At 49.8% G+C, this 13,396-nt stretch overlaps 1 protein-coding gene across 1 annotated transcript in view; it reads left to right on the forward strand.

Annotated features, from left to right (window-relative positions):
- L1CAM (L1 cell adhesion molecule) overlaps positions 1-13,125 on the forward strand; it is a 101,100-nt gene extending 87,975 nt beyond the window's left edge. The window contains exons 22-23 of the mRNA XM_060252547.1: positions 878-1,052; positions 13,007-13,125. Coding sequence (XP_060108530.1) covers positions 878-1,050 — 173 coding nt within the window. The 3' untranslated portion in view covers positions 1,051-1,052; positions 13,007-13,125. The remainder of the gene's footprint in view (positions 1-877; positions 1,053-13,006) is intronic.
- Positions 13,126-13,396: the final 271 nt, after the last annotated feature.

Raw genomic sequence — 13,396 nt, forward strand, 5'->3', positions numbered from 1 at the left:
TCTGCCCCGGGGCTGCGACTAGGGTTGCCAAGTCCAATTCAAGAAATATCTGGGGACTTTGGGGGTGGAGCCAGGAGACTTTGGGGGTGGAGCCAGGAGACTTTGGGGGGTGGAGCCAGGAGACATTAAGGGTGGAACCAAGATCAAGACTGTGACAAGCATAATTGAACTCCAAAGGGAGTTCTGGCCATCACATTTCAAGGGACAGCACACCTTTTCAATTTCTTCCTTCCATAGGAAATCATGAAGGATAGGGGCACCTTCTTTGGGGGCTCATAGAATTGGACCCTCTGGTCCAATCTTTTTGAAACTTGGAGGGTATTTTGGGGAGAGGCACTAGATGCTATACTGAGAATTTGGTGCCTCTACCCCAAACAACAGCCCCCTCAGAGCCCCAGATACCCGCGGATCAATTCTCCATGATTTTCTATGGGAATAAACCTCCATAGGGAATAACAGAGCTCCCAGCAGACATTCCCCTCCCCTCCCCCCGCTTTCTGATGACCCTGAAGCGGGGGGAGGGCCTCCAAACCGGGGGATCCCCTGCCCCCACCTGGGGATTGGCAACCCTAGCTGCGACTCTTTCCGCCGCTTTCGCTGCGGCAAACAAGATCCTGTAACAACCAGTTTCTGAATGCTGTGCGAAAAAGGTGGAGCTAGTTGAAGCCCTGGGGCAGTGTGGAATCCAGAGGAAGCCCTGCAGAGAAGAGGAGCGCGACAGCAGCATAAGGCTAGCGGGGAATCAGCCCCAGCGTACATATTATTAGCTGTAATACATCAGGAGGGCAGGTTGTCTAACTTAGCTCCAAGTCAAATGATAACAGGTAGCTACTGCAGTCGAATGTAACGTGGACGTTCCCCTTTCTTTCCCGGCTAGATGGAGAACCGTGGCAAAACGTAGGGAAGGCGGTCTCGAGCAAAGGCGTCTACGTCATCCCGGACCTGCAGTCGGGCAAAGAGTATCGTATCCGGTTTGTGAAAGAGCACCGCAACGGGACCAACGAAACCTTCTGGGAGAATGAGGTGGAAACCTCTGGCATCCGTAAGTGATCGTAGAAACGGCCGCTGTCACTCAGTTGGCTGAGATTTGATTACGCTTCTGCTGTACTTCCTTTGCCCTGACCTGGATGGCCCAGGTTAGCCTCATCTTGTCAGCTCTCACAAGCTAAGCAAGGTTGGTCCTGGTTAGTATTTGGATGAGAGACCACCAAAGGTTGCTATGCAGAGGTAGGCAATCGCAGACCACCTCTGTTCGTCTCTTGCCTTCACCTGGATGGCCCAGGCTAGCCTGATCTCAGAAGCTAAGCAGGGTGGTTGACACTGGTTGTATTTGGATGAGAGACCACCAAAGGTTGCTATGCAGAGGTAGGCAATCGCAGACCACCTCTGTTCGTCTCTTGCCTTCACCTGGATGGCCCAGGCTAGCCTGATCTCAGAAGCTAAGCAGGGTGGTTGACACTGGTTGTATTTGGATGAGAGACCACCAAAGGTTGCTATGCAGAGGTAGGCAATCGCAGACCACCTCTGTTCGTCTCTTGCCTTCACCTGGATGGCCCAGGCTAGCCTGATCTCAGAAGCTAAGCAGGGTGGTTGACACTGGTTGTATTTGGATGGGAGACCACCAAAGGTTGCTACGCAGAGGTAGGCAATCGCAGACCACCTCTGTTCATCTCTTGCCTTGACCTGGATGGCCCAGGCTAGCTTGATCTTGCCAGATCTCAAGCTAAGCAAGGTTGACCCTGGCTAATATTTGGATGGGAGACCACCAAAGGTTGCTACGCAGAGGTAGGCAATCGCAGGCCACCTCTGTTCATCTCTTCCCTTGACCTGGATGGCCCAGGCTAGCTTGATCTTGCCAGATCTCAAGCTAAGCAAGGTTGACCCTGGCTAATATTTGGATGGGAGACCACCAAAGGTTGCTACGCAGAGGTAGGCAATCGCAGACCACCTCTGTTTGTCTCTTGCCTTGACCTGGATGGCCCAGGCGAGCCTGATCTTGCCAGATCTCAAAAGCTAAGCAGGGTGGTTGACCCTGGCTGATATTTGGATGGGAGACCACCAAAGGTTGCTATGCAGAGGTAGGCAATCGCAGACCACCTCTGTTTGTCTCTTGCCTTGACCTGGATGGCCCAGGCTAGCCTGATCTTGCCAGATCTCAGAAGCTAAGCAGGGTGGTTGACCCTGGCTAATATTTGGATGGGAGACCACCAAAGGTTGCTATGCAGAGGTAGGCAATCGCAGACCACCTCTGTTCATCTCTTGCCTTGACCTGGATGGCCCAGGCTAGCTTGATCTTGCCAGATCTCAAGCTAAGCAGTGTTGACCCTGGCTGATATTTGGATGGGAGACCACCAAATGTTGCTACGCAGAGGTAGGCAATCGCAGACCACCTCTATTCATCTCTTCCCTTGACCTGGATTGCCCAGGCTAGCCTGATCTTGCCAGCTCTCAGAAGCTAAGTAGGGTTGGCCCTGGTTAGTATTTGAATTGGAGACTACCAAGGAAGTCCAGAGTTGCTATGCAGAGGTAGGCAAACACAAACCACCCCTGTTCATCTCTCGCCATGACCTAGATGGCCCAGACAGCCCAGTCTTATCAGATCTCTGAAGCTAAGCAGGGTCAGCCCTGGTTAGTACTCAGATGGGAAACCACCAGGGAAGTCCAGGGTTGCTATGCAGAGGCAGGCAAACCACTTCTGCTTGTCTCTGCCCCAACCTGGATGGCTTAATCTAGTTCCGTCTCATCCAATTTTGGAAGCTAAGCAGGGCAAGTCCTGGTTCACACATGGATGGGAAAGCCCCAAGGAAGTCCACAGGCAATGGGAAGCCACCTCTGTTTGTTGGTGCCAGAACCTTCTCTTGCACAGTGCCAGTTTGAGAGGTAAGGGTCACTTCCACATTAACTACTTGGTTTGGCTTTGTTGCTAATGGGAAAACGGGGGATCTTCATCGTGGTCTCTGTGCAGTCCCACACATGGGTTATCCGCCAGGATCGAACCCGACCTCGGAGAATTCAAAGCAATCTTAAAGCGTTAATTTTGGCGCGCGCTTCTTCTTGTCCTGGGGAGGAGACATCCACTGCGCATGCCTAGAACGAGAGGGAAGCGCTCCACCCACCCAGTTTCTTCTTTACCGCTGCCCAGGATACATCTACCTCGCTGAGTCTCCTCTCTTCATTGCAATCTTCACCTTGTTCTCCTGCATTATTCACTTCACTGTTTGTCCTCGTCTTCTTCTATTTTCATCACTGGTATCGTAAAGATATATATATATATATATATCTTTCTATCCTACCCTTTCTCCCTTCTCTTTCCCCCCTCCCCTCCCGGGCGGATGGAAAGGAAAGACAAAATCACTTTTAAGAAGTGTGTTCGGTGGGGTCAAAAATCCCATCTACAGACGGACATTCTTTATGCCTTTTTTGTCTGGGGGAGGCCCATCGTAATTACACTTTTCTGCATTGTAGTCAATTCGGAAAGCAGGCTAGAAAAAACCGCGCGGCTAGACTCAGAAGCCATCTGTTAGAGTCATCGCTGCGCCCTACTATGTCCCATACTTCGGGATCTCAAATCTCGCCATCCTTCCTATCTACTCAAAAGGAAGTGGCTCGACCAGTAGCTTCCGTGGCCTTGGTTCCCAGCAAGCATAAGTCTGGGAAACACTCCCAAGAAGTCCGACGATTCCAGAAAGAAACATCGCATGGAATCGACTTCTAAAGATCCCTTGGGTTCGACATCACCGAAAACCAAATCGAAGACAGGCCGTAGGTCTTCGGATTCAAGGTCTCCCACCATGAGTTCTGCACCGCACCCGACTGTCTGCACCTTGACTTCGATACAGACGGCACCGACTTTATCGGAGGTCTCGGCACCCATCAATACCGTACCTCTCAAGGTCGTTCATATTCGTTCTCGGTCTCCATCACTTCACGGATCATTGCCAGAGAACATTCTCGACACCGAATCTCCAGAATCTACACACCGAAGTCAGCGAGCTAATCTTCTCGGGACACACTCCTTTTGGGAAGTTTCGATGCGTAGCAAACAGCAGACGCCTAGTAAACAGCAGACAGTCACACCCACATCTCCCCTCATACGAGAACCTTCGACACCAAGAGAGCCGCCCACTCGAGTTCGAGTCGAAAGACTTCCAAGTCATCACAGGGAGCGCTATTACTGTTATAGCCCATCACGTTCCAGATCACCATCTCCTTGCAGGTATTGACAATATTATAGGTCTCCTTCCTTGGATTCACATCGGTATCGGTACCGTGAAGACCCTCGGTACCGTGAAGTGCTCTATCATCCTACACATCGAGAGCCCACATACCGTGAGGACCGTCTACGGTACCGTGACGATGTTTCTTACCGATCCCATGGAAGCCCCTATCGACGTCCGAAGTATTACACTATAGTATCAAAACCATTGTCACCAGCCAGATCGACTTCAGTGTGTTCGGTCTCTCTGAAACAACCTTCCCTGCTGACTAAACAGATATCAATACCTACCAAGTCCATTGATATACCCATTGAAACTCAGGAAGAGTCTGAAGCTGAACATTAGGATTCCTCCCATTCAATGGGCTCAGCTCCACCTTAACCAGCCTCTGACATCACCAAGCCTGCTGACCTCTCACCCTCAGAAGGTTCTAAGGCTTACCTAGATTTGCTATCTAACATGGCATATACACTTAATATTAAACTGACTACTGACTTACCTAGAGTGTCGGATGTAGTCCACGACTTAGTACATGCAGACCTGCTGGCAGGCTCTTTTCTCCCTATGCTTCCAGTCCATTTGGAAGCCTTGAAAGAGGCATGGGATAAGCCCGTTTCAGTTCCACCAACGTCTAAACAAAATTCATGCTCCTGATTCAAAATTTCTCTTTAATCACCCGGCACCAAATTCCATGATCGTGCATTCGTCTTCAAAATCCAAACAAACATGCCACCTGGTTCCACCTGAAAAGGAAGGGAAGAAATTGGATACTTTAGGAAAAAAAGATCTACTCGCTCACCACTGCTACTTGCAAAATTCACAATTATTTGGCCTATTTTTCGGCATATACTTTCAACCTGACCTCTCAACTTACCACCATGGTCCCTTCCCTACCAGATGCAGCACAGAAGCAGGCTTCGCACATCCTTCAGGAGTTCTCTCTCATCAGCAAGCAGCAAATTAATACAGTGCATCATGCTGTGGCATGTTCATCTAGGTCTATGGCTACAGCTATTGCCCTACGCCGTCATGCCTGGCTAAGGTCCTCGTCACTGCAACCTGACATCAAATTCAAGATAGAAGACTTACCCTTCGACGGCCAAGGTCTCTTCAATGCCACCACAGATGATATTCTAACTACTGTTGATGACAGTAGGAAAAGGGCTAAAAGATTGGGAGTTATCCAACAGCAATCCCAGCCCAATCGGCAGAGAACCTGGAAACCGTCATACTATAAGCATTCCCGATCACCTCGACAGGCTGAATTCTGGAAACGTAAGGCTCCTCCAGCAAAACAACCATTCCAACAACAAGCATGTCCACAAACTTCAAAAAAGACAACACCGGCTCCAAAGCAGTCTCTTTGACTCTTCACTCCCACCTCTCAATCATTTACAACACCATTCAGACACCACCAGACTATGACCATTCTACCCCATGTGGGAATCCATAACATCGGATTCATGGGTCCTGGTGATCATCCACAGGGGCTACATCATAGAGTTCACTTCGCCCCCGAAACTCCACAGGTTCATACTTACACCCCCCCTCCCTTCATCTACAAACAGAAATCGCCACCTTGCTGGACAAGGGAGCTATAGAACCAGTTCCACCACAGTTCCATCACACAGGATTCTACTCTCGTTACTTTCTGGTTCCAAAGAGGGACGGAGGGCAGCGCCCTATACTGGATCTTTGGGAACTCAATCTCCACATTCGTTACAAAAAATTCCTCATGATTACTCTGCAATCTGTCCTACCACTGATTCCAGAGCAGGCCTGGATGGCGTCGATAGACCTTCAAGACGCCTACTTCCACCTCACCATCAATCACCATCACAGAAGATTCCTCAGGTTTGTGGTCGGAGATCAACACTATCAGTTCCGCGCTCTCCCCTTTGGCCTTTCGACAGCACCGAGAGTCTTCATGAAATGTATGGCGGTGGTGGCAGCCGTACTCCGGCAACAACAACAAACAAATCTCCATCTACCCTTATATAGACGATTGGCTTGTAGTAATCCAAACCAAGGAACAACTTCAGAAGGACATTTCGTCCACTCTGTCCCTCCTGTCTGCGCTAGGCCTTCAGGTCAATCTTGCAAAATCCAACCTGAATCCCACACAGAACATACAATTTATAGGGGTGCGTCTGTCAACGACATATCACAAGGCCTACCTCCCAGCAGACAGAGTGCATCATATCCAATCCTTGGGCAATACAATAATCACACACCATACCCAAACAGCTTTCATCTTCCAACGGATGTTAGGTCTCATGGCGGCCACCACCTTCGTCCTCTGCTTTGCAAGACTTCATACGCGCCCTCTCCAACTGTGGTTTGTCCAGACATTTCATCCACACCGGCAACACCAAATGACTCTACTTACAGTTCCATCACACATTATGCCATCTCTAGAATGGTGGACGTTGGAACGTCATCTTCTGGCAGGAATGCCGTTCATATGAAGACCGCCATCTGTGATTGTTACGACCGACACCTCCAAGTGGGGATGGGGAGCCCACTTAGGAACGTTGACAGTTCAGGGACAGTGGACGGATTACGAGAAATCCCTCCACATCAATTGCCTGGAGCTTCTAGCGGTCCACAGAGCTCTGAGGTCCTTTCTGCCATCTCTTCACAGCCGTCACACCCAGGTCACCTCCAACAATGTAGCCACTGTTCTCTACATCAATTCTACATCGATTGTGCAAACGAGCCATATCACTATGGCACTGGAGTATCGTTCACGGCATTTTCCTGACAGCTGTGCATCTGCCAGGAGTCCAAAATGTCCAAGCAGACACACTAAGTCGTTATCTAGTCAACGACCACGAATGGGCCCTCAACCGTCGTTACCTGTACACAGTATTCAAAAATTTAGGAGTTCCGAAAATAGATGTCTTTGCATCTCCACACAGCGGCCAGTGCCCACACTTCTACACTCGGGGTCCTCCATCCCCGCTATCTACAGGGGATGCCTTCCTCCATCGGTGGTCGGGGACACTGCATTATCTATTTCCAGCAAGCCCTCTCATCACCAGAGCATTAAAAAAAAATAAAGTTAGATAGGACCAATTGTATCCTGAGTACACCGTGGTGGCCCCGCCAACCCTGGTTCACCACTCTCCTCCTCCTTTCGAACAGCACGTTCCTCCGACTTCCTCAAGTTCAGGACTTGATCTCCCAACAAGAAGGCAAGGTTTTGCACCACAATCCGGGACTTCTAAGACTGACTGCCTGGAAAATCAGTTTCTGAATTTTCCGCTGGACGTTCATCATGTCCTACTCAACGCCAAAAAACCTGCCACCAGAAAATCTTATTCTTTAAAATGGAAGCGTTTTTCGACTTACGCTGTTCTACACAATTTCAAGCCTGAACGCTCCACTATAGCTCAGATCTTGACTTACACACTGTCCCTCTCTAACTCAGGACTATCGTACTCTTCTCTGAAGGTCCACTTAGCGGCCATCTCTACACTGTTTTCTCTCACTCCACCACTAAGACCTTCCTGAAGGGGATCCTACATCTCCATCCCCCAATCCGTCAGTTTCATCCCACCTGGAGCCTTTCTCTTGTGCTGAGCCAACTATTGAAGCTGCCCTTTGAGCCCATGGCATCCATTCCTATGCACCTCCTGTCTTGGAAGACAGCTTTGCTAGTAGTGCTTATTTCTGGCAGAAGAGCCAGCGACATATGCGCTTTCAGAGAAGATCCTCCATATACTATTTTTTATCATGATAGAGTTATTTTACGTCCTGACCCTTCCTTTCTACCCAAGGTAGTCTCACCATTTCATCTAGGAAAACCGTCTACGTTACCTGCCTTTTTTCAGAACCCTGCCAACGCTGGTCAACGGGCCCTACACAATCTGGACGTACGTAGGGCCCTTGCCTTTTACATTGAGCGGACACGTCTATTTCGAAACGACACTAGACTCTTTGTAGCATATGCAACCCACAACCAAGGCCGTAAAATCTCAACACAGAGATTTTCAAAATGGATTGTGGCTGCCATTACATTATGCTATCGACTGGCTAAACAGCCTGTACCTGAACATTTACGAGCTCATTCCACTAGAGCCGTTGCCACTTCATCAGCCTTCTGTAAGGGCATTCTGATGGAAGACATCTGTGCCGCCGCGGTCTGGTCGTCTCCATCTACGTTTGCCTCACACTACGCTTTAGATGTCCGTGCTCGGCGTGACGCGTCCTTCAGGCAGGCTGTACTACGTTCCATTTTTGACTGATGTCCCCAGTCGTCTACACTGTAAGTACACTGTTTGTTTATCATATGCATAACTAACTTTTGTCCTTTGGTTACAGATCCAGCACCCGCCTCCGGACAGATTAGCTTGCCAGTCACCCATGTGTGGGACTGCACAGAGATCATGATGAAGATAAACAGGTTTCTTACCTGTAACTGATGATCTTCGAGTGGTCATCTGTGCAGTCACACACTCCCGCCCAACCTTCCCCACTGCTGGTTTCTTGTTCCTTATTCTAAAAAAATTATTCCTATATAGCGGCTGGAAGAAACTGGGTGGGTGGAGCGCCTCCCTCTCGTTCTAGGCATGCACAGTGGATGCCGCCTCCCCAGGACAAGAGGAAGTGCGCACCAAAATTAACGCTTTAAGATTGCTTTGAATTTTCCGAGGTCGGGTTCGATCCTGGCAGATAACTCATGTGTGTCTGCACAGATGACCACTTCAAGATCATCAGTTACAGGTAAGAAACTTGTTTTTCCCCAGTATCAGACAGCACCATCGTGCTCTCGTGCAACCTGAGACTTTTCTCCCCACTTTTCTGCAATCTTTCCTAAATGTGCTTTACTACAATAATTTCCCCTGCCCCATCGCTGTGTTGCCCATTTCTCCCTCTGGTATTACTGGATTTGGCAATTGGCAAATTGCTAAATTAAGGAGTCCCGCGGTGCAAAGTGGTAAAGCTGCAGTACTGCAGTCCGAGCTCTCTGCTCACGACCTGAGTTCAATCCCGGCGGAAGCCAGGTTCAGGGAGCCGGCTCAAGGTTGTCTCAGCCTTCCATCCTTCCGAGGTTGGTAAAATGAGGACCCAGCCTCCTGGGGGGAAAGTGTAGATGACTGGGAAGGCAGTGGCAAACCACCCCGTGAAAAGTCTGCTGTGAAAACTTTGCGATGCGACATCACCCCATGACTAGTGCTTGCACAGGGGACTACCTTTACCTTTAGAAGAGCTCCATGGCACAGTGGTAAAGCTGCAATACTGCAGTCCGAGCTCTCTGCTCACGACCTGAGTTCGATCCCGGCAGGAGCTGGGTTCAGGTAGCTGGCTCCAGGTTGACTCAGCCTCCCTTCCTTCTGCGGTCGGTAAAATGAGTACCCAGCTTGCTGGGGGGAAAGTGTAGATCAGGGGTTGCCAACAGTAGCTCTCCAGATCTTTTTTTGCCTGCAACTCCCATCAGCCCCAGCCATTGGCCATGCTGGCTGGGGCTGATGGGAGTTGGAGGCAAAAAAACATCTGGAGAGCTACCGTTGGCCACCCCTGGCGTAGATGACTGGGGAAGGCAATGGCAAACCACCCCATAAAAAGTCTGCCATGAAAACATTGTGATGCGACGTCACCCCAAAGTCGGAAACGTCTGGTGCTTGCACCTTTACCTTTAAATTGTTATAGAGTTACAACATTATAAGGACATAACACCTGTACACACTTAGAATGATGTAGTCCCCCGCTCCCCCAATATCCAGGTATAGCTCAAGCCAATAATCTGTAGAAGGGAGGGACATCAACAGTAGAACATCCCTTTCCAGAGCATTGTTTCCTCCACAGGAACTGACCTCTGTAGTCTAGAGAGGTCAGTTGTAATTCAGGGAGATCTGCCGGTTTGCAGAAGATTATATATTACACTGAATAGACTCTTCTGTTAAACTTCATAATAGAATGTCTGTTCGTTATTCCGTATCTGGCGCTTTGCGGTCTTTAGTTTATAGTTTAGTTTATTTATGATTTATATCCCGCCTTTCCCACCAAGGTGGCTCAGGGCGGCTCACAGCACATAAAATCTAACATAAAAATATTAAGCTTAAGCATTTTACACAATTAAAAACATTAAAACATAGCAGAAATCTAATAGAACTACACTCACTTTCTTATGCCGGTTAGTTATAAGCCAGCCGGAAGAGGGTTGTCTTACAGGCCCTGCGGAACTGAGCAAGGTCCCGCGGGACCCTCACCTCTTCCGGCAGCTGGTTCCACCAGGAAGGGGCCATTACAGAGAAAGCCCTGTCCCTGGTAGATTTCAGGCGGGCTTCCTTTGGCCTGGGGACAACGAGAAGATTTTGGGTTCCCGATCTCAGTACTCTCTGGGGAACATGTGGGGAGAGACGGTCCCTCAGGTAGGCAGGTCCTAGGCCATATAGGGCTTTAAAGGTAATGACCAGCACCTTGTACCGGACTCGGTATATTATTGGCAGCCAGTGCAGAGCCTCTTATCACAGAGGTGGCCAAACTTGCCGAACGTAAGAGCCACATAGAATAAATGTCAGATGCTTGAGAGCCGCAGGACACGAACATCAGATGTTTGAGAGCCGGAAGGCAGGCAGGCAAATGGATGGGGGAAGGAGGGAGGGAGAGGCGGAAAGAAAGCAGCTTTAACTTTAAGTGCATTCTCCAAGATGCCATCCGGCCTGGCTTGGAAAAGTGATTTAAAGAGGGAAATGCATTTTCCTAGCTGGCTGACGTGATGGTAGGGGCTTCAGGAGCCCCACAATATATATGAAAGAGCCACAGTTTGGCCACCCCCGGTCTATCAGTTGTATATTCAAAAAAGTGTTTCCTCTGTCTTAGTTTCTCAGGCATTTCAAATAGGCTTGGCGGTGTATTATTTATGGGTTACTGTTATTTGATCTGACAACTTTTAAGACCTGTGTTGGAGAGATGCTCTCTTGGAAAGCCAGGCTCCGTTAGCGACACCAAAGGAGAAGGGTTCGTTTTCATTTCAGGAAACAACGACGAAAGCAGGGATTCGATAACCGCCTTGAAGTATTTACGACGGCGAAGCTGGGGAGCGATTGTTCCTTCTTGCGATAGACCAAGGGGCCAAAGATTGCTTTTGCAGGCGAGGAGATTTAAATGTTAGGAAGACGAGTGGGCTTTGTTAGATTGAGGGCGGCTTGAATGACAGTGCTGGATCACAGAATCAGAGAACAATGCAATAGATGCAGCACAATAGATAGAATTTTTTTAGAATGTTGAGTTGCAACCGATTCATGATGAACCCCATTTATGGGGCGTTCCAGGTAAGAGAAGAACGGAAGTGGTTTGTCATTGCCTTCCTCTGCATAGCATTCCCAGTCTTCCTTAGTGAGTTCCAGAACGTTGACAGTCCCCAGCTAAGGTGGGCTATTCAGGCTGCTGGGCAATAAAAGGAACCTTCACAGTCAGAGGTAGGCAAGCCCTGAACCCCAATGCCAGTAGGCAACATCAGGGGAAGGCCTCAGCCTCTATGCCCTGTTGCGAGGAACTGGTTGGCCTGTTTGGCGTAGTGGTGAAGTGTGCGGACTCTTAATCCAGGAGAACCGGGTTTGATTCCCCACTCCTCCACTTGCGGCTGCTGGAATGACCTTGGGTCAGCCATAGCTCTCTTATCTGGGAGAACCGAGTTTGATTCCCCACTCCTCCACTTGCAGCTGCTGGAATGACCTTGGGTCAGCCATAGCTCTCTTATCTGGGAGAACCGAGTTTGATTCCCCACTCCTCCACTTTGCAGCTGCTGGAATGGCCTTGGGTCATCCACAGCTCTGGCAGAGGTTGTCCTTGAAGGGGCAGCTGCTGGGAGAGCCCTCTCGGCCCCACCCACCTCACAGGGTGTTTGTTGCAGGGGAGGAAGATAAAGGAGATTGTGAGCCGCTCTGAGACTCTGAAATTCAGAGCAGAGAGCGGGATATGAATCCAATATCATCGTCATCACTGTGTGAGACCAGATGCTGGATCAGATGGACCACTGATCTGATCCAGCAGGACTCTTCTGATGCAGACCTCGGCCACTATGCCCTGTCGTTGGCCAGCAGAGGAACTGGCTGGCTACTGTGTGAGACAGAATGCTGGACTAGATGGACTCTGGTTTGATCCAGCGGGGCTGTTCTGATGTGTCCTTGGACACTATGCCCTGTTGTGGAGAGCCAGTTTGGTGTAGTGGTTAAGTGTGCGGACTCTTATCTAGGAGAACCGGGTTTGATTCCCCACTCCTCCACTTGCACCTGCTGGAATGGCCTTGGGTCAGCCATAGCTCTGACAGAGGTTGTCCTTGAAAGGGCAGCTGCTGTGAGAGCCCTCTCCAGCCCCACCCACCTCACAGGGTGTCTGTTGTGGGGGAGGAAGGGAAAGGAGATTGTGAGCCGCTCTGAGACTCTTCGGAGTGGAGGGCGGGATATAAATCCAATATCTTCTTCTTCTTCTTCTTGTTGGCCCTCCAGAGGAACTGGCTGGCCACTGTGTGAGTCAAGATGCTGGACTAGATGGACCACTGGTCTGATCCAGCAGGGCTGTCCTGATATTTTTATGAAGGCCTCAACCATTACATCCTATTGTTGGGCCTCCAGAGGAACTGGTTGGCCACTGTATGAATCAAAGATGCTGGACTAGATGGATCACTGGTCTGATCCCGCAGGGCTCTTCTTATGGAGACCCCCTCAAATCCCAGAGACGTTGGTTACAACCTTATGCGCTTCCTACAAACGTCCATCCAGGCAGCTTCCTGGTCCCATGTTTGAAATTCTCCTCTCCTCTCCTTTCCTTACAGCCGAAAGCCGGAAGGGCTTTGCTACAGAAGGTTGGTTCATCGGCTTTGTCACTGCCATCGTCCTCCTGATCCTGGTTCTGGTGCTTCTCTGCTTCATCAAGCGCAGCAAGGGTGGCAAGTACTCGGGTGAGGTGCCCCCAGCCCCACCCTAGCATCTCGCAGCAGATCCCCCGAGGGCTTTTCCCCCAGGCTATTTTCACTTATCAGTTACGTAGCACTTTTCTTAGCGTGCCTGGTGTGTCGTTCGTCCTCACAACAATCCTGTGAGGTAGGTTGCCATCATTCCCATTTCACAGAAGGAGAAGACCGAGGCTAAGAGTCTGGTAGGAGCTGTTGACGTCCATCTAGCAAAGACCGCAGTTGAACTCGGAGTTGAAGCTGAATGGCGCAGCTTGAT

Source organism: Heteronotia binoei, chromosome 13, assembly GCF_032191835.1.
Source record: "Heteronotia binoei isolate CCM8104 ecotype False Entrance Well chromosome 13, APGP_CSIRO_Hbin_v1, whole genome shotgun sequence".
Classification (NCBI taxonomy): Eukaryota; Metazoa; Chordata; class Lepidosauria; order Squamata; family Gekkonidae; genus Heteronotia; species Heteronotia binoei.